At 38.9% G+C, this 21,467-nt stretch overlaps 1 protein-coding gene and 1 long non-coding RNA gene across 4 annotated transcripts in view; one reads left to right on the forward strand and one right to left on the reverse strand.

Moving 5' to 3' along the window:
* Positions 1-21,467, reverse strand: part of LOC123318393 (dynein axonemal heavy chain 8-like) — a 1,393,903-nt gene that overhangs the window by 122,664 nt on the left and 1,249,772 nt on the right. For all 3 annotated transcript variants that reach the window (XM_044905013.1, XM_044905020.1, XM_044905005.1), the window contains one exon: positions 20,616-20,877. In XM_044905013.1, coding sequence (XP_044760948.1) covers positions 20,616-20,877 — 262 coding nt within the window. The remainder of the gene's footprint in view (positions 1-20,615; positions 20,878-21,467) is intronic.
* Positions 445-1,167, forward strand: LOC123318561. Its single transcript, XR_006538326.1, has 3 exons — positions 445-564; positions 614-844; positions 902-1,167. It is a non-coding gene; the product is annotated as an uncharacterized LOC123318561 (long non-coding RNA).

Raw genomic sequence — 21,467 nt, forward strand, 5'->3', positions numbered from 1 at the left:
TCTTCTTCTTTTTGTAGATTTATTCCCGGTAACGGGATACAGCAATGATGAATGAATGAATGAATATATATATATATTTTTTTATTTATTTTTTTTTTCTTAATCACCTTTGCAGGGTGAGGCATAGAGCTTGCCGGTTCCTCACAGAACAAGGCAACACTCAATTGCTAGTGAGGAAACTTCTCACAATTCTCGTGGTCCACAAGATCACTTCCTTTTGCGCCTTCTCTATTAGATCTTCGTGCAGTCCAAGTTTGGCTGTGTTCCCAGCCAGGTGCATCTCAACCAGCCCATTCGTGGTAATGACTAGAGGAAGTATGATTATGTGGGTAAGTCTGTAGAGTTCTTTTAATTCAAATGCCAGATCGTGATATTTAAATATCTTTTCAGCGTATGCTTTTTCAACGTTGTCGTCGGCCGGTACGGTGATGTCAATTATAGTAACTCGGTTTTCCATCTTTTCAAGGACGACAATATCCGGCCGGTTGTGCGCTATTGGCCTGTCCGTTATCAGTGGATGGTCCCAATACACCCTCACAGCATCATTCTCCTGAACTTGTTTAGGTAAGTATTCGTGTATTCTTCTTTCTGTTTTTAATAATCCATATTTCAGGGCGATGGCTTGATGGATTACTTTTGCCATGGCATTGTGTCGATCAGTGTATTCCCTGGGAGCGAGCACTGGGCAAGATGATGTGACATGCTGAATTGTTTCTGGTGCCTGAGAGCATTTACGGCATCTGTCGCTGGGAATATTTCTTCCCGTTATGTTTTTCTGGTACGCTCTCGTAGGAACCACCTGATCCTGGATCGCTGCCAGTCTACCCTCCGTTTCTGGAAAGAGGTATCCAGCTTTGAGGTATGAGAGGGATCTTTCTGCATCTATATTTCTATTTTTTAGGACCGTTGGATATCTTCCGTGGAGTGCCTTGCCATGCCATTCTTCGCATAGTTCCTCGATGGTTGAAGGTTCAGCCAGATGATGTTCAGAAGCCAGGTTCAGCGCCGTAATACCTTGATCTTCCCTGGAGAGAGCTTTATAGAAAGGTAAGTGTTTTGATTTAAAATATTCTCTCATATCCTTGACTGTATTGTGGTGTATGGTTTCGATGTTTTGCATACCTCTGCCCCCTTTATTCCTCGGTATGTATAGTCTATTTACTGAGGCATGAGGATGGTGCATTACATGCCTGGTGAGGAGCCCTCGTACTTGAATGTCCAGTGCTTTGAGGTCTGTTTTTGTCCACTTCACAATTCCGAAAGAATATGACAGGGATGGTATCGCCCAGGTGCTAATTGCCGTGTAAATATATATATATATATATATATATATATTTTTTTTTTTTTTTTTTTTCCCACCATTCCGGGTTATTTTCTGGAAACAACCGGGTCTGTAGGACCAAGGTTGTTTCAGGAAGCTAGGTAGTGGTCATGAACATGCGAACAATTCGTGTGGTCCATAGTATGACCTCCTTCTGTGCTTGACTGATGAGTTGCTGGTCCAGTTCGAGATGTTTTACGTTTTCTACTAGGTGTGTCTCTACCAGTCCATTTGAGGAGATAATCAAAGGCAGAATTGAAATCGATCTCAGGTGGTAGATTTCCTTCATTTCGAAGGCCAGGTCATGGTACTTCAGCAACTTCTCAGAGTAGGCTCTAGCAATGTTATCATCCGCCGGCACAGTTATGTCGATGATCGTTGCCTTGCGGTTGGTTTTGTCGATTACTACGATATCAGGCCTGTTGTGTGGTATCATTCTGTCCGTTAGGATGCGTTCGTCCCAGTATATTTTGACACTGGAATTTTCCAGTAAAGGCTTTGGGACGTATTCGTGGATCTTTTTGACGGTGGTTAAGAGTCCGGTTTTATTGGCAATTGCTTGATGGAATACTTTTGCCATCGCGTTATGCCGGTGAGTATATTCTCTAGGTGCCAGGATGGAGCAGGAGGATGTTACATGTTGTATCGTCTCGAGAGCTTGGGAGCATTTACGGCATTTGTCAGTTGGGATGTTCTTCTTTGCAATGTGTTTTATATAAGCTCTTGTCGGCACAACCTGGTCTTGAATTGCAGCTAGTCGTCCCTCAGTTTCTGGGAAAAGATATCCAGACTTCAGGTAAGTGAGTGATAGTTCTTTGTTAACTCTATTTTCTTTCAGAGCCTCCGGGTATCTACCATGAAGTGCTTTGCTGTGCCACTCCGCTATCATCCCATCACGCGTTATTGTTTCTGGTGGGTGGTTTCTGCAGCCTAGGTTGAGGGCCGTGATGTTGAGATCCTCTTGACAAATTGTCTGGAGAAATGGTGAGTTTTTGGAATGAAAATATTCTCTTAGCTCCACCACCGTCTTATTATGGATCATTTCAATATTTTGAAGTCCCCTTCCACCTTGATGTCTAGGTAGGTATAGCCTATTGACCGATGCATGAGGATGATGGATGCCATATTTGGAGAGCAGTACACGGATTTGGGTGTCTATAGCTTTGAGGTCGGTTTTAGACCACTTAATTATCCCAAAGGAGTAGGCAATGCTGGGTACCGCCCATGTGTTTATGGCCGTGAACATGGCTTTCGAGTTCAGTTTACTAGCGAGAACTTTCCTAACTCGGCCAAATAAGTTGCTTTTGAAAGTTTCTTTCTGCTCAGATGATCTTATTTCGAGTGCTTGTTGTATACCCAAGTATTTATAAGTTTCGTCAGGGCCTAGCTCTTTTATGGCCAGTTCGTCGCGAACAAACATTTCACCTCTTCTAGTCAACTTTCCTCTTTTCACGTGTATCACGGCACATTTGTCCAGACCCATTTCCATTTTGATGGTTTGCGTAAAAGACGTAACAATTCTCATTAGGCATCTCAACTGCTCCTCATTCGTAGCGTAGAGTTTCAGGTCGTCCACATAGAGTTGATGGGTTATTCTTGTGTTCGACCTAGTATCTATGATATACCCGTATCTGTTATCGTTGAGCAGCCTGCTTAATGGATTCATTGCCAAACAAAACCATAGTGTACTCAGCTTATCACCCTGAAAAATTCCCGTTGATATTCTTATTTCGGGTGTTCTTTTGTTGTCAAAGATTAAACTGGTTCTCCAAGATGTCATTAAATGTTTCAGCAGTGCGATGATATTTGCAGATACTCCATAGATTTCTAAGATTTTCAGAAGCCAGGAATGCGGAACCGTATCGAAAGCCTTCTTATAATCGATCCATGCGATCGAGATGTTTTTTTTGTCTCTTTCTTGCCTGCTTCGTAACCAGATGGTCGATGGTTAGCAGTTCTTTGCAGCCCTGGGCATTTTTTCTACACCCATTCTGTTCTCTGGCTAGTATTTTGTGCCTACTGACGTGCTTCCATAGATGTTTGGTTATAATTCCTGTGAGTATCTTATACACGGTTGGAAGACACGTAATTGGCCTGAATGCTTTTGGGTCCGGACTGACATTTCCTTTGGGTATCATATGTGTGACTCCCAAAGTAAGAAACTCTGGTATGATGGTAGGGTCTGAAAGGGCTTCTTGGAATAAAGTGGCCAGTTTTTGGTGTGTTGATGTAAAGTTTTTCCACCAATAATTGTGGAGTTTATCAGATCCAGGTGCTGTCCAGTTGCTAGTTTTCTTCAGGACCAATGTTATGTCATCCCCTGTGATGTTCAAATTTTCCATGTCGTATTTCAGAGTTTCTCCTTCAGCGTTTCTTATCCAGAACGCTTCATCATCATGTGACTCATCCCGTTCCCAGATCCTCCTCCATGTCTCATACATATCCTTTTCAGCTGGATAACTTCCTTCCGTGGTTTCTTTGGCTTCAAGTGTGCGGAAAAACTCTTTGGGATTTTTGTAATAGAGCTGATTGTTCTTAAATCTTTTGACTCTTTCGTTATATCGTTTCATTCGATTTCCTAAAACTTTGATCTTTTGTTTCAGTTTGTCACATACTAATTCCAGTTGACTGTTGAACTGCTGTTTCGGGCCATGCGTTCTTATGCGAGATTCAGACGCAATTTGCCTTATACCCTTCATTAGTTTTTTGGTATGAGTCTCTGTATTGAGGTAAGTATTCAAGATGCCAATCCTTTTTCTAACGAATTTTATTTTTCTTTCCAGCCTCACTTGCCACGGTGGTGTTGTTCCAGTACCATGCATGGGACGTACTTCGCCTATTCTTACTCTAAGTTCTTCACATACTGTGACGGCTCCAGCGTAAACACAATCGACCATTTCCCTCAGTGTGTTAGCTGCCTCAACGTATCTCTCCATCATAGTATTCACCCTCTCAACGCAATTCACCATTTCAATAGAGTGCTTCAGTCTTGGAATTTTAGGTCTATTATATGGAGAGAGTCCTGAGTATTTCAGAAGGTTTCCGTAGTATACCCGCTCTAATCTTGATGGTTGGATGCTGAGTCGGATGTGAACTCTGCCTTCTGTCGCTGTTTCATTCTCCTGGTGGTCTGTATGGATCGTATCACTTCTTGGGATAAAGCTCCGTTTGATTTCATCAAGTTCGACCGATGAAAACTTCTCTCTGTCCATGAGATACCTCACTCTATTGGCTAGTAGGTTCGCATAAGATTGCCTTTGTGGATTGATGTCATTCCATATGTCAGTCAGTAGTTCTCGATATGTTCTTGCATGTCTCTAGCAATGAAGTGAACGCGCATGATCAGAATGTTATCTTCCTCAGTCCAGCGCGTTCTCACACCTCGTCTATTTGGAGTTTCCATGGGACGAGATCTTCTCTCGTCCAGAATGGGGTCTCCAACAGCAGTCCTTGAAACGAGTTCCTGGCTTACGGTGCCATCTCGGGGGGCTGCGCCGTTCGCACCACAGCTGACCCCATCGGGCTCTTCCTCCAGACGGCTCCGAAGAGGACCAGCCCGCTGTCCCCTACCGCCCTGGTTTCTGCTTCTAGTTACAGGAGCGTTAAATTCTTCAGATCTCAGGCAGCTAACCTGAAGATCCGGGAGACTCGGGTATGCGGGATCGTCAGCTCCCGAAGGCACAATGCCCCCCTGCATATATATATATATATATATATATATATATATTTTTTTATTTTTTTTTTTTTTTTTTTTTTTTTTTTTTTCCACCATTTTGGGTAGGCGCATGATTATGCCGGATCACGAAGACCAAAGCATTTCTCAGCTGCTGGTTAGAAATCTTCTGACTATTCTTGTAGTCCACAGAATGACTTCCTTCTGGGCTACATCGATAAGACTTTCGTCAAGTCCAAGCCGCTTGGTGTGTTGGATCAGATGCATCTCAACAAGACCATTGGTCGTGATGACCAATGGAAGGATCAGAGTGGAGGTAAGTTGGTGAATTTGTTTCAGTTCAAACGCCAAGTCATGATATTTCACTATTTTTTCAATATAGGCTTTCTCAGCGTTGTCATCCGCTGGAACCGTGATGTCAATTATTATCGCTGTTTTTTCTTTTTTGTCAAAGATAACTATGTCTGGTCGGTTGTGTGAAATTGGCCTATCAGTAATCAGTGGATGATCCACGTATAGCTTCAGGTTTGCATTCTCTAGTAGTGTTTGTGGTGAGTATTCATAAACTTTTTTATGTTGTTTCAATAACCCATGTTTTATAGCAAGTGCCTGGTGGTAAACTTTTGCCATGGCATTGTGGCGATCCGTGTATTCTCTGGGAGCGAGGGTCGAACAGGATGAAGTAATGTGTTGGATTGTTTCCACGGATTGTGAGCATCTGCGACATAGATCTGTTGGTAAGTTCTTTCGTGCTATGTTTTTCAGGTAGGCTCTCGTAGGTATCACCTGGTCCTGGATGGCTGCCAGTCTTCCTTCCGTCTCCGGGAAAAGATAACCTGCTTTCAGGTATGAGATAGACTTTTCCTTGTTAATTTTATTCCATTTCAGAGCAGTGGGATATCTTCCATGAAGGGCTTTACCGTGCCATTCTCGTGCAGCTTCCTCGATGTTTGGGCTTTCTATAGGGGGCGTTGTTGATATATATACAGGGTGGTCCACGGGAACCTGACGGTTTTTAAATGAGTAGTACACATTTGTTTTTCAGCATATAACATTTATTTTTTCATGTACTTACAGCCAGTACTATGCCATTTAAGAAATCAAACCTTAAAAATAACATCTGTCAAGTGGTGACCATCTTGCTCGAAACATGTTGCAAGTCTGTTCAAAAACCCTTGGTGAACGCGCTCCAATAAGGATGTGTCAATCGCGTGGACTTGTGCTCGAATCGCTTCCTTCAGCTCGCCTAACGTTCTCGGTTTGTTTTCGTAGACACGAGATTTGAGGAAACCCCACAGAAAAAAGTCGCAGGTTGTCAGGTCAGGTGACCGCGGAGGCCAAGGCATGTCCCCAAACCGTGAGATCAAGTGCTCTGGGAACATTTGGCGCAACACATCCATCGATACTCTAGCTGTGTGAGGGGTTGCCCCATCTTGCTGGAACCAGATGCTTTCAGCAGGAAGTCGTAGATTGCGTAACTCAGGTCTCAGGAAGGTGTTTATCATCTCAACATAACGGGCTGCAGTCACAGTCACTGTGTTGCCGTTTTCCTCAAAAAAATATGGACCAATCACACATTTGGACGATACTGCACACCAGACCGTCACTTTCGGACTGTGTAAGGGCCGTTCATGAAGTTGCTGAGGGTTTTCACTGGCATAATAACGACAATTTTGCCTATTGACGAAACCGTTCAAATGGAAATGAGCTTCATCACTCATAAACAGTACAGCATCTTCGTTCACTTCAAGCATTGAGAGCATAGACAAACAGAAATCATTGCGTTGTGGAAAGTCAGTTGGTTTCAGCTGCTGGACAATTGCCAATTTGTATGGGTGGAATCTGAGGTCATGTTTGACAATACGGCGAACTGTGGAACGACTTAGTCTTAATGCTTGCGCTTGTTTTCGCACTGAGCGGCATGGACTTGTTCGCAACGCGTGCCTCACCCTCTCCACACTTTCGGGGGTCCGTGCCGTGCGAGTAGGTCCTGGTGGCTTCTTTTTCATCACATTTCCAGTTGTTCGAAGATCGTTGACCCACTTCAGAATCGTGTTACGACTTGGGACAGCTCCATGACGGCCAATATTAAATTCATGCCGAAACAGTCTCTGCGTAGCCACCACTGATTCACCATTTTTGATAAAAGCTTCAAACGCGAACATGCGATGCCTCACACCCCACGCAGTCATGATGTACACTAAATGGCACATTCCAACGGTTCAAATGAGACTCTTCTGATGGCCCCACTCCACCTACCTGCCGAGTACTACCCAATTGAAAAACGTCAGGTTCCCGTGGACCACCTTGTATATATATATATATATATATATATATATATATATATATATATATGAATATATATATATAGGAGTTATATATATATATATATATATATATATATATATATATATATATATATATATATTTGTCCAATAGACGTTTCCAGCCCCGATACGTTTCTAAGGCGACCTGAGACCCACATGATCCGAATGTTTTCTTCGAGTATATATGATGAAATAACGTTAATGAGAATTATAACTCCTTAGGCACACTTAGAGGGGAAAAGAATTCCTTCATTTGAAAGAGTAGCATAATCGATAATATTTTCCAAACCCGAGACATTGCACCAACTTTACAATCCCACATATACTCCAGCGGTAAATATGGCCAACGTTCACGATCCCGGCGCTGTTGCCAGTTTGACGGGACTGGAGCCGACAATTTCGATGTATAAAATGACGCGAAAAAGTAGGTGTTACGGTAGAAATTCATATATGTGTGAGTTTGTTGGAAAAGAAGTATTTTCTCAATATTCTCATGAAGCAAATTCATTTTTAACAGATTCTTCTCAAATTTTGATCCATTAATAACATAACCTTGAGAGGCCTGTATACATAAAATGATTGTAATAAAATAAGAAAAATTAATTTTTAGCTTCCTTCTGAAATCTACAAGGGGGTTCCTGAAATTTGTGCAAGTACTCCAACTATCATAAAAATGAGACAAACATCAACAAAATTTATTAGAACACTGTTGAAAAAAATTGAGATCTAGAGAGCGAAATATGAATTGTTTTAATATTCCAGAGCTAGTCTCATCACACCTAATTCAATGTGTTCAGTTTTATCATATCATCCTGTATGTCGAATTGAAAATAATTGTTTCACTTTCCAAGAAGTCCATGCCAAGCCCAGAATTCCTCCTCTGATGTATTTTCCAAATTGAAATAAAAAAAGAAGCAAAATCTAATTAATTCCTATAAATATCGCGTCAATGAATAGGTATAATATGAGATGTGAAATATTCCATAACAAGCTTTAAAACGAACAGAATAATCGTAAAAGCTTTCCTCGATAGGTACAATCATTCATTAATGCGAAACACTGAAATGAAATAACACAAACAAAAATGAAAAAATTGATTACTGATGATCAAATTCCGTCAATATTATTTTGAAAGTTTTGCGAAATGAGAACCGTTTGTTTGTACACATCTGTCACGTTGAATTCTCCTATGAGATAAAGCCTTTCGATCCATTTTGCCATTGTTTCTTTAGATCACAAAAATTCATCATTCAATTGAATGCATTCAATTGGTTTCTCGTCGTCTGGATATCCTCCTCATAAACCTCCTTCAATTTTACCCACAAAGAATTGTATAGAAGGTTCAGATCTGGTAATCTATAAGGTCATGGTTCCCAGTTGGGCCTCCTGGACCAATTCATTTAATTGGATAGGCATTGTCCAGGCCATTCCTTACTTTGAAAATGTGTTTCTCCGATTTTTATGCCCTGTGGCATGCCAGGAGAAATATTTTGTGGAAAGTTAATATTATACAAATGCAAAGGACTAAGGGAGATGATTCCTCGATGAAAATAAGCAGGGATAGTTCCTATGAATTTTTTTCGAAATTGACCTCCCATCCAAGATATAGCCTTTGGAAGGCGATGACGAGTTTATAGTAGTTGATTTTTTTACGGGTTCTAAAGAACACTGAGTCATAAAACTATACATAATATGTAGCACTAAGTAAATATTATTACTCACACAATTTTTTAGATCTCATATTTTCATTATTGAGGGTTGAACATAACAACCCTTTATGATTTTCCTTCAAAAATTGTTTTCGTGGGATAGATATTCAAAAAACAAAATTCTCTTATGGATTCCTATTCGATTCGGGAGAAAAAATCGCCTGCAAAGTTTCGATACATTCGATACTTTCTCGGAAGAAATATAAACTTGCAATCAGTTCTGATTACTGTTCATTCCATTTCGTCGTAAAAGTGTTCCATAGAATGAATATTCTGAGATATTATATGTCTATGACGGGAGATAAAGATGTTCTATGAATCTTTCTGAAGGTTAAATTACTAATTTCCGGAAGAAAATTATATCCCTAATATTTTAATTTAACAAATTGAAATTTCTTTCGATTAATGAGCATAATTGACAACAGTACTTTTCATTTCATTTCAGATACAATAACGCAAAACTATAATAAATGTTCAAAATGACTACCTCTCGCTAATATATATGCATCAACTCTCTGTCTCGTAGACCTTCGTATTATTTCGAATATCCCAGTAGTATTTCTTATGGTTTCACACGATGATACTATTCGAACTCTGGAGTATTAAACGCATGATCTTCAGTGAACTGAGCATCATCATCATCACTGCAGATTCTCATATACAAAGAAGGTTTGTGATTGGCCATACAATTTGAAAAATTCAAGGTTGAATATTATCTCCAAGTTCTAAACATTCTACATACTGCATGTGGAGAGGAAACTCTTGTATACTGCGCTTTGCAATTGAATACTGTTGAAAATTTAAATTCGACTGTAAAGGTTGAAATCTAATTGATTATTGGTTTATATAGCGTGTCCACTTTTAAAAGGGCCAAACTTCATGATGAGATAATACAAGTGATTTGGAACGAAAAATGTCATATAACACATAATCAAAATGTTATCGGTCATTCTTTAATATAACATTTTTTGATTTCACGAAATATTCCCAGTTTTTCTAATAGTATCAATCACACTACAGTTATCTCGTTGCCTAATTAAATTTGACCACATATCTGGAAACAGCAATAAATCTGCTACATGATGAGAATTCGTGTGTACGAAAAAAATTTTTATTGCGGGCTTGGTAAGGGGATGGGATGAATATCACGATTCTGAAGTGAACAAAATTAAGCCTATTTTTCCAATGGTTTTATCAATGAAAAATTATTAATTATGGATATGTTTTCTTTTCAACAAAAAATACCCCATTTAGATTGCTTCCGAATGACATACAAGCTTTTATTCTTGCTGCTAGTCTTCTTCCATTATATTTATTCATTACATAATTGTTTCCAGTAGAGGACAAGCCTATAAACTCGAAGGTTATATATTACATACATGCATACATAAACTGTGTGGATAAACGAAAATGAAAGCGAAAAATACAAAACTGAAATATCATGTACAAAAAAGAAAAAAAAATTTGATATAACACCACAGTTCCTCACAGAGAGGACTTCTACCTGTCATAACTGTTTTTGAAACCGTTTACCGAGGTCGATCGCACTACGCATTCAGGGAGACGGTTCCAGTTGTGAAATATACGGTTAAGGAGAAAGTGTTAACATATGAATATAATGGCTAACAAGATAACAACGAGAAACTCGACACACCTTAATTTGATTGAATGATTGAATATTAAAATTATTCACATGGAAATCATGAATTTATCTGCAAAATCAAATAACCCAAATGCATAAACTAAATTTTGATGATATAGATTTTATGAAAACATGTAAAGAAAACAAATTACTACTAGTACTTATACTCGTAATAATTGCTCGAAATGTCCACCGCCTTGTTCAATACATTTTATACATCGTTTTTGTAGTGAATCTGCAACCCTGCGAATTTTCTGACGCATTTCAGCATAACACAATGTTATTCTTTCGATCAGGACCTCTCGAGTCTGAACGCTAATTTAATAAACTTTTTCTTTCAAGGTGTTCCAGACATAAAAATCCAAAGGCGTAAGGTCGGAGCCTCTTTGTGGCCATCTTACGTTGCCCTCAACTCATGTTGAAAATGAGAAACCATGGTCGCATGGGGGTTTTCTCTTTTCCATACATGGGTTGAGGGTCAACGTGTGGTTGGCAGTCATGAGAGGTGAACTTTTCGGACGAGTAATATTTCCCGATCCGATTGATCCAAAGCATCTTGACAGACATATTGGAGAAAATGTCTGGTTTCAAATGAATGGCTGCCCAGCTCATAATAGCCGGAATGTACGGGACTAAATAAATCAATATTTTGGGGTGCAATGGATTGGAAGGTACTGTCCGGTAAGATGGCCAACAAGAAGCCTCGACCTTACGCTTTTGGATTTTTATGTCTGGAACACCTTGAAAGAAAAAGTTATCACAATATTTTGAATAGAATCTGAGTGGTGTTATCGAATTCTTTTCGTAAGCAAACTAGATTATCACACGTCCGCAAAACTATAAACGTCCGATGAAGTCAGGATCTCCGCCAAAAAAAAATTAATTTCAACTTTACCCTACTCTACCCTCTGCCGTCAATAGTCAAACGTTCCTCGCAGATTCCTTTTAAATCGTCTCAGTCGTCACTGAAGGTATTTAATTTTAGTTTATCGCAACATTTGCGAAATAATTTACTGGTTACGAGAAGTAAAAATTTCAAGACATAGATGAGTTCCAGAAAATGTCAATTTAAATGTCAAAATTTGAAAAATCAGTATGGTTTTTTCCAGAATTATTGACATCCCAGTAGGTTTTTAAAGTCCAGAGGCTCATAACAGCGTTTCTGGTGTTGGAACCTGAAGATGGGATGCGATTAGTCATCCCGAAACCGGTAGTTCTTGTAGAATGAATTGGTGAGAGACAGTTTTTAGGTGTTTTTATTTATTTTGGTAAATTATATCATCTGTTCATTTCAGCTCAAGCTAATTCAAATATCTATATTAATTAAACTTATATTAGGTATCACATCACTCTGTAAATTAACTTGTACCTATAGGCGAAAACCAATCGTGTAACTGAAAGTCCTCTGAATTGATAATGATTTTTATGAGTATTTTTATGAATGATTAAATTGAAAGTTTGACTGAGGAATACCCTTCCACCTCCTGAACTGAAAATTTCCAATTGTTAGTTCGGGATACTCGAGTAATTTCCAATATTCCATCTCTATGATTCAAACAGAAATGAAGTTGCTGAAGAATACTTGTACCAGAGATAGAGTTTTCAAGAATAGTTCTTCAAGAATATAAAGACTTCATACTGAAAAAACCTTTTTATCACTGTGGTAGGAGTAAAAAATCTCCATTGCTTTTGTATATTAATCTTTTGAAAAATTTCTGGAAAAGAGCTCCTGTCAAGTCAAACAAATATAACTACAATGATGCTCAGGAAATTCGTAAATTCGTAAACACGACAGAGGGTCAAGTAGGGTGTGGTGAAAATACAATTTTTGTGCATAGGATCCTAAACGTGCCAGTGCTCCTGAAATTAGGTCGACTAAGTTCACTCAATCGGGCTTGTATAAGTTTCCATACGTGTGCTATTATAGTTCGTATACGAAAAGAATCCAATAACACCACTTCAATTCAATTCAAAATATTGTCATTGAATATTTCTCATGACGACTGTTCATCATACCGGGATCGTATAAGTTTTCTTATAGTACATTTGAGGTGTATAAATCGAAAAGATGACAAAATAAATTTTTAAGCTCTTCAACTGCAGCGGTGCCAAATTTTCGGACTAGATGCGTCGGTCAACTATGCGGATTATATACATCAAGTTCATGTCGCTCGAAGCGCCCTCGCACTGGCCAAACTCTGAAGTTTTCTGTATATAATAACGAGTATAACCGACTTTTCAGACCCACCTGAAAATTCACCCCTAGCATCCCCTAACCCCCCTTATAACGATTCTATGGTCGAACGTTACCAGACCCGGAGCCGGGTCTGACAACGTCACTTTTGGACTGAAAAGTCGGTCGAGTATACCGTTTTGGGTCTGTATATGCGGTCGAACAAATCTATATATATATATATATATATATATATATATATATATATATATATATATATATATATATATATATATATACTCCTGCCAGATATTGCCTTGTACCCAAATTCATCCCTTACTATATATATATATATCCCCGGCAGATGATAACATCAGTAAAGCTCATACAGAGAAGCTAACGAAATACCATGATCTAGCCTTTGAAATAAAAGAAATACACCAATTAAGAACGGTAATCATGCTGCCTCTGATAAAATCATCACGAATGGATTTTGAAAGCCACCTGGCAGAAAACACACAGCTCCTTGAACTGGACCAGGAGTTAATAAGTAGGGCACAGAAAGAGTTGGTACTCTGGACAATAAGAATCGTCAAAATGTTCATAAGAGCTACCTAGAAGGTCCTTGGTCATGGAGACCCGGTCCTCTCTAGAAAAAACTCCCGTAATGGTGATAATTAAATAAAAAAAAAATACTAACAACAGTCATTAACACCATGCTTGTTAGGAATATTGTTTAGTTTGTAGGTGGATCTGTGATGAGAATTTTTCCGTTCGTATCTCTGTTTCAGAATAAATAAATAAATGAATCATTCAAAATATTAACACGTTGAGCGCCACAGCGGTCCGTAGGGACCGCTGATAGTCTTACTTGTAGGACCACGGCGGTCCGTAGGGACCGCTGTTTTGGAATTTACGACTACTCTTCAGTAGTATTTTTTTTCGAATTTTTATTCGAAAAAAATTGAACAGGTGTTGTTATGGTTATAATAAGGAGATTGGACTCGACAAATTTCACCTGTACCGCATTTGTACAATATGTATGCGTAAAGTGTGGAAATGTTTTTCATGCATCATGTTTGGAAAGAAATTTCCCCAATATCAGTGTAGCAAACGATGCAAGAATAAAGTGCTGTGAGGGAACCGAGACTGAAGGTGACCTAACTGAAGACCTGCAGTTGAATGATTCTTCGGTTGTGAAAGGAACCAAGGTTAGTCTTGAAGTATTCTACTTGAAACAACTGTTGAAAGAATATAAAGAAAAGAATGATATCTTAATTGAAAATAATAAATTGCTGAAATTGAGGTTAAAAGATTTAGAAGATAAAGTCCCAATTGAAAAAAGAGAAATTAATTCGAGCAATATGAAAAAAAAACATACAAACAGAGAGAGCGATAATTTTAATCACAGAATCGTGATTTCCAATGATAATGATGGGAGAAAGAATGAAAAGATCACCTCCTCTATGGTTTCTGCCGCTGTCAATCAAGCGCAGTCGCAAATGTCGTCAATGTCATTACTGTCGACGTCTGCTGATCAACAACAAAAGGGCAACATGAAATGGAGTGATATTGCTGATATTTATGCGCAAAATAGTCAAAATGCAGTATCTAAAAACATACCTACTTCTGAAACGCAATCTAAAGAACAAATGGACTCATGGAAGCTGGTAAATAATAGGCCCAAAAGACAACAGAGGACAACCCAGAGCATAATTTGTACTGGAAGGAACCTTCCTAAGGACGAGCAACAAAAATTGAATATCCGTGGAGTTAAAAGAAGAAAATGGCAGTATGTTGGTAAGGTCATGGGAGATGTCTCAGAGGAAGATATGAAACAATACCTCTTCACAATGGGTATAACAGAAAACTCTCTGATAAAAAAATTAGCAACAAAAGGCACCAACTCGGCTTTTAGCATTGGCGTTGATTCAGATGAATTGTTCCATAAAATCTATAGTGCTGATTTTTGGCCGGAGGGAATTGCATTGAGAGAGTTCAATTTCAGGAATTTTTTCTCCCAGCAGAGAACCTCTGTACAGGTGAAATAAATAAAAGAGTCGTTAATCAAGATAACTGGGAGACTACTGGAAACAGGGGTCTACCGAGGAAACCTAAGAGCATATCCCGCAGTCGAAATTTCTGTTTTCTGCACCAAAATCTTCAGTCTATACGAACTGCTTTCAGTAGACTGCAATATGTTGTTGAGGCTCATGATGTCGATTTTCTTGCCATAACTGAACACTGGAAAACTATTGAGGAGCTCACTAATTTCATTTTACCAGGCTATAGTCTTGGTTCACATTATTGTAGAAATCGATTTAAGCATGGCGGATGCGCTTTATTCGTCAGGAACAACATCCCTTACAAAACAAGAATGGACATTAATAATCTCAGCATACCCTTTGTTGTAGAATGTAGTGCTGCTCAGGTATGTTTGGGGGGAAGAGACATCATTTTGCTTTGTATTTATTGTCCAGATAAGTCTACTACGGCCTTTGATGTTATTATGGATCAATTGTGGCACATTTTGTCTATATGTATAGCACAAGGCGCCGAGATTATTATTGGCTGTGACTTCAATATTGATATTTTGTCCGAATCACCGAAGATGAAGAACTTTACATCCCTAGTAGAAAGCTTTAACCTCAGAATGAAAGTTCATGAACCAACAAGACTGGGTAAAACCTCAGCTACATGCTTAGACAACATAATTACCAATATACAAGGTACAATCTCTGTAATTGAAGAGCATATATCGGATCATAAAGCACAAAAGTTTGTCTTTCCTGCGGATGAGCCAACTGCGAGATCATTTCAGGGGAGAATGAGATGTATTAATGAAGTGACAATGAAAATTTTTTTGGACATGATTTCCACTCAGGACTGGTCGATTGTGTTGGATGACTCTCATGATGATGTTAACAGGATGTGGGATATTTTTTCTGAAAGTTTCTTATCTGTTTTTAGCACAGCCTTCCTGATAAAGGAAGTTAGAGGTCATTCTAGGAGGAGAAGGATACCATCTTCAACCAAAATTGAATCACTGAAAAAAGTCTTGGATTACCTTTATGTTTTATCTAGAAACTCTCAAGAATACACTGCACAATACAAATTAGCTAAGTCGAAATATGATGCGGCAATAACTGAGGCACGTATAAATGATTTAAACTCTTACATACAAAAATCTTCAAATAAATCAAAGGCTGTATGGAATCTGGTGAATAATTCTTTGGGGAAAAGCGGCAAATCTACTGTTTATTTTGAAGATGAAGTTGATCCTCAGAAAATTGCTGATAAGTTCAACAATTTCTTTGTAAATGCAGTTCCGGAAGTCAGAGATGGAGAAATCAATGATAATGTACATCTAAAAAAAATTAATCATAATGAGAAATCGTTCTATATGTTTGAAGTCACAGAAGATGAAGTAGAGAAAACCATAATGAAAATGAAAAACAGCGATTCAACAGGATATGACGAAATACCCATGAATGTGATAAAAAAATGTGTGAAACACATATCTAAACCACTAACCCATATTATAAATAGATCATTTATTGAAGGGGTTTTTCCGAATAAATTAAAGATAGCAGTTGTTAAGCCAATTCACAAGAAAGGGGATAGAAATGATCCATCTAATTATCGCCCGATCAGCTTGCTTTCTTCATTTGCAAAAATCTTCGAAAGAGTACTGGCTGATAGGTTGTCGAGTTTTTCAAAAAAATTCAAGATACTCTCACAATACCAACATGGTTATGTACCTGGAAAGAGCACTGAAACAGCAATATTTGAACTACAACAGTCAATAATGAAAGCTTTAGAGAGGAGTGAATTGCCTTTGGAGCTTTTCTTGGATTTGACCAAAGCTTTTGATTGTGTGGATATAGAGACTTTACTGCGAAAATTAGACAAATATGGAATCCGAGATAAACAGCTTAAGCTTTTTGAAACCTATTTGAAAAACAGAACACAAATGGTCGAAGTGACTGTAAATGGTAGAAAATGCAGATACTCCAGACAATTCACTAAGAAAGGTGTACCACAAGGAAGTATATTGGGGCCACTGTTGTTTTTAATTTACATTAATGACTTGCCAAATCTAAGAGAGTTCCTTCAACTGCTGTTTGATCTCATTTTGTACGCTGATGACACCAACGTATTATTGTCCTCACCAACACTTAAAACAACAATGGAATATGTAAATATGGTCCTGAATAGTGTTGTTGAATGGTGCACAGAAAATCAACTAATGCTCAATATAAAAAAGACTGATTGCTTAATTTTTCATTGTGACCGTTCATTGGCACAGATTCCACAAGACTTCAATAACGACATTTCAGTATCGAAGGAAACGAAGTTTCTAGGACTGCATTTGGATGAAAATTTAAAATGGAATAGGCATGTGGATTACCTGATTAAAAGGTTGAATTCAGTCATCTTTACGATAAGGGTATTGAAGTACAGAGTGGACTCTTCAACACTTAAAGTTGTTTATTTTTCTAACTTCCAGTCACTTGTTTCTGATGGTGTTATCTTTTGGGGAAGCTGCACGACTGTTGATTCTGTATTTTTATGTCAGAAGGCAGTACTACGTACCATGCTCAATATGGGATATAGAGACTCTTGTAGAGGACAATTTAAGAAGAATCGAATAATGACACTGTATGGTCTGTATGTCTATCGGGTGTTATTATTCATGCAAAAACATCCAAATTATTTTGATGCTTATAGAACTACAAGCAAAACAAGACATACTGAACCTCTTCTCTATCCTCACCACTCGCTTTCTTTAAAAGAGAAGTCACTTTTATACATGGGAATCAAGTTGTTTAACGCTCTTCCAAGAGAACTCAAGTTGATAACTAGCTGCAATATGTTCAAGAAGAGATTACACACCCTGTTGATGGAATGCGAGCCCTATAATTTGCAAGAATTTTTTTGCCTTTTGTAAAAAATTTAAGTAATGCATTGTTATTTGACGAATTCAACTTTATTATTTGTAATAATTATTTGAATTAAATATATTATTATGACTTTAGCCTTGTGGCTTTCACACTCCTCTCCAGAGGAAAATTCACTTATCCCAGATATCTCAGATATCAAAAGGATTAAGCTCTGTTGGAGCCCTTTCCAGGTTTTCGGGCTCGTGGTGGTGGTCGGGTTCGGGTCGCTCCTCGGTTCTCTACTGTAGGTTGGATTCCTGCTCCCCCCGCACTTCCTGTCGGAGCAGACGGTGTTCCTCTGAATTTCCCATGTACTTGCGTACAGTTCTCGCCGTTCCCAGCAGTACCGCCTTCTGCATGACTCTATAGATATTTTCGTCCAGCTGAAGTTTCCTCAAGTTCTCCAGTAGTTTTTTTCGGTATCAGGCCTGTAGATGATATGACAATAGGGATGTTCTTGACATCTTTCGCTTCCACTGTCTCCTGGTTTGCTCCTCGAGATCTCTGTACTTTGAAATTTTTTCAGTGTGCCTATCTAGAAGATTGTTATTATTTGGAATCGCCACATCGATGAATAGTGCTCTGTCCTCATCCTTATTGAGCAATATGAGGTCTGGTCTATTGTGGTTATTTTTCGGTCTGTGAGAACCGTGCGATCCCAGTATAGCTTGTGATGTTCATTTTCCAATACAGCATCCGGATGGTAATTGTAATAAGGAAACTTTTTCGAACTTAGAAGTTGGTGTTTTAGTGCCAATTCTTGGTGGAGAATCTTGGCAACGGCATCATGTCTATTTTTGTACTCCGTGCCCGCGAACTTCTGACATCCCCCGGTGATGTGCTGGATAGTTTCATGTGTCGCACAGCCATAACGACAGCTATCATCCGCCACTGAGGCATCCTTGGCGATATATTTCATGTAGTTCCTTGTTGGAATCACCTGATCCTGGATAGCGAGCATGAAGCCCTCTGTCTCAGGAAACAACTTTCCGGAAGTCAACCAGTAGTTCGACGCAGATATGTCGACGTAATCTTGGTTGACCTCGTTCTGGTGCCTTCCATGCAAAGGTTTGCCTATCAGTTTCTGCATTTTACTTTCTGCAGAGTGTTCGACGATTTCCAAGTGGTCCTGCTGCAGCTTTAACGGTGTAGAACTATCAGCATTTTTTTTTTTTTTTTCCTTCGTGTGAGGGGAAAACCCTTTATGGGCGCCCAGAGGGTCCGCACTCTAGGTAGTGTGAGACTCCGAGATCTTGTTTGGCTACTCACTAAAAACCCCTCACACTTTCGACGGAGAAGTTCTTCGTCCGGCCCTTGCAGCGTCCCTTAACAAAAGAGATGAGCTGCAAGTGGCATCTAGAGTTCATGGGATCTGATGATATGCAGTGACCCAAGCAACACCGCCTTCTGCATTCTGTGCGCTAGTATCTCGGCCCAAGATCTGCAGGCCGGAATAATCTTCAATTCTTCCACGTAGTTGGCTCTCATTCCTCCGAGACATCCTATGATCAGTACAACCATCCTGACTTTATGACCCGGGTACATAGTTCCAAGCTCGAAAACAAGATCTTTGTATTTTTGCCTTTTCTGCTCTTCCTTCATCACCATGTTGTTTTCTGCAGGGGATGAGAATTCCACGACGAACAATTCATTCAGCTCTTTGTCCAAAAGAAGTATGTCTGGCTTTATTGCATTGATCTGCCGTGTTGTTGAGACAGGATAGTTCCAGTATATTCGAGCTTTCTCGTTCTGGACCACCGCTTCAATCTCCAGAGGCACATATGGTAGCACCGGTTCTTTGTCTATCTCATATGCCGCCCTCAGATGGAAGTAGAGAACTCGGAGTGCCGCGTTGTGTCTCTCTATATACCCCGATGGAGCATGGACTCTGCAGGCGGAGAGAATGTGCATAATCGTTTCTTGTTGACTATGGCACGCTCTGCACGTTGTTGGGGTGTCCATTTTCATGATGTTCTTTTTATACCATCTGGTATTTATTACTCCATCCTGACACGCCATCACAAATCCCTCCGTCTCTGACTTAAGGCTAGCCGACTTTAGAAAGGCGAAAGACAATTCTTCCGACAGATCTTGGTCTTTTAAACTCCTGAAAAATATGGAGTGCAGGCTCTTACTCATATGATGTTCGAGTAATGTATTCGACTGAGACTTCCGGATCAGTCTTGCTAGCCTTCTTTGGTCCGCTTGAGTGATCGGTGCTTCAGCACGTTCAGGATCGATCGACACGCCGGTTATACCGAGCTTCTCCAAGGCTCTCCTAATAATAATAATAATGCTATCAGCATTATTATTATTATTATTATTATTATTATTATTAAGCTCTGACGAGGTCGAATGAGAGCGAAGCCCGAAGCCTAGTCATCATTTACTCTTTGTCGACGAAATCGTATTTCTGTTAATACTTTCAGTGGTGGTTGTTTGCTAGTTCGATTTAGATCGTAACATTTGTTGATTTAAATATCGGCGGTTGTTTTGCATCTGAATTAAATCCGTTTATTATTCACCTGCCTTACGCTTGCGTGATCCATTTATGATAATTTTCTATATGCGGTTGTTGTGAAGTGTGACATAAATATATGCTGCACACTTCTCAATGCGAATTGAAGTGATTGTATAAAAATGATCCACAACATACAAAACACCTGAAGGAAAGAAATGGTTCACTATGTGCCTAAAGGCTGTAAAAAATACCGCAATGGTATAAAGCGATATTTTCTATTTTATAATATGAATAGATGTACAGAAGTTCCATTTCCCAATGTAGAGCCTATTTATAATAAGTATATCAGATGAAGATAGTGCTCACCTCAATGTAACCCAACTTACACCTCGTTTGGGATCTATTTCATCCAGATGATTTTGAACGAAAATACAGCTCGCTAACCAATCAGCAGAATTGTATTCATACGGTATATTCCATCCTAGAGGCCCGAATTTCCTTCTCTCTTGAACTACAGTATGGAGAAAAGAAATGGCGTATATGAGCGGAATATATTGCCATGCGTCAGAATAATCCAGCATATCTTGATTCATAGAGGTGTAAGTTCGCAACAGACCAGCTCTAACACCTGAAATTACAAATTGAGATAGTTTGAAAACTGTGATATAGGATTCATTTCTTGTATCAAACTGGTACCAAAACTATTATTTATAAGTTCTGTTCCATAATTAACAATATCATGATTAAGTCCTTAATATTCCATAAACATTTCAAAATTGTCAAACGTTATTATTAAACCAGCATATTATTGCTGCTATTCATTAGGATGGCATCCAAATGAATCCAAATAGGCATAATATGGGAGGACAATACTACTTTATCCACAATTGTATAATATTCATTTGAAAAACCTGTTGAAAAAGGCATTATTATTCGTGATGAGCGAAGCGAGTTACAGTTACGAAATATTTTGCTTCTCGTAACTAACAACGAAAAAGTAAAACGTTTCAAAACGTCAATGAGAAGTGTCACTTTATAACGTTAAGCCCGTTTGCAACAGCCGAGAATTCTCTAGAGAATTTACTCGAGAATTCATGCGCCGTGAATTCTTTACCGTTACATACCCGCTTTCGGTAGAATTCACTGTTCAGTTGCATACAAAATAATCTCTGCTCTTTTCATACAAAAATTTGGTAGAGAATTCTCGGCTGTTCCAAA

Source organism: Coccinella septempunctata, chromosome 1 (genome assembly GCF_907165205.1).
Source record: "Coccinella septempunctata chromosome 1, icCocSept1.1, whole genome shotgun sequence".
Taxonomy (NCBI): Eukaryota; Metazoa; Arthropoda; class Insecta; order Coleoptera; family Coccinellidae; genus Coccinella; species Coccinella septempunctata.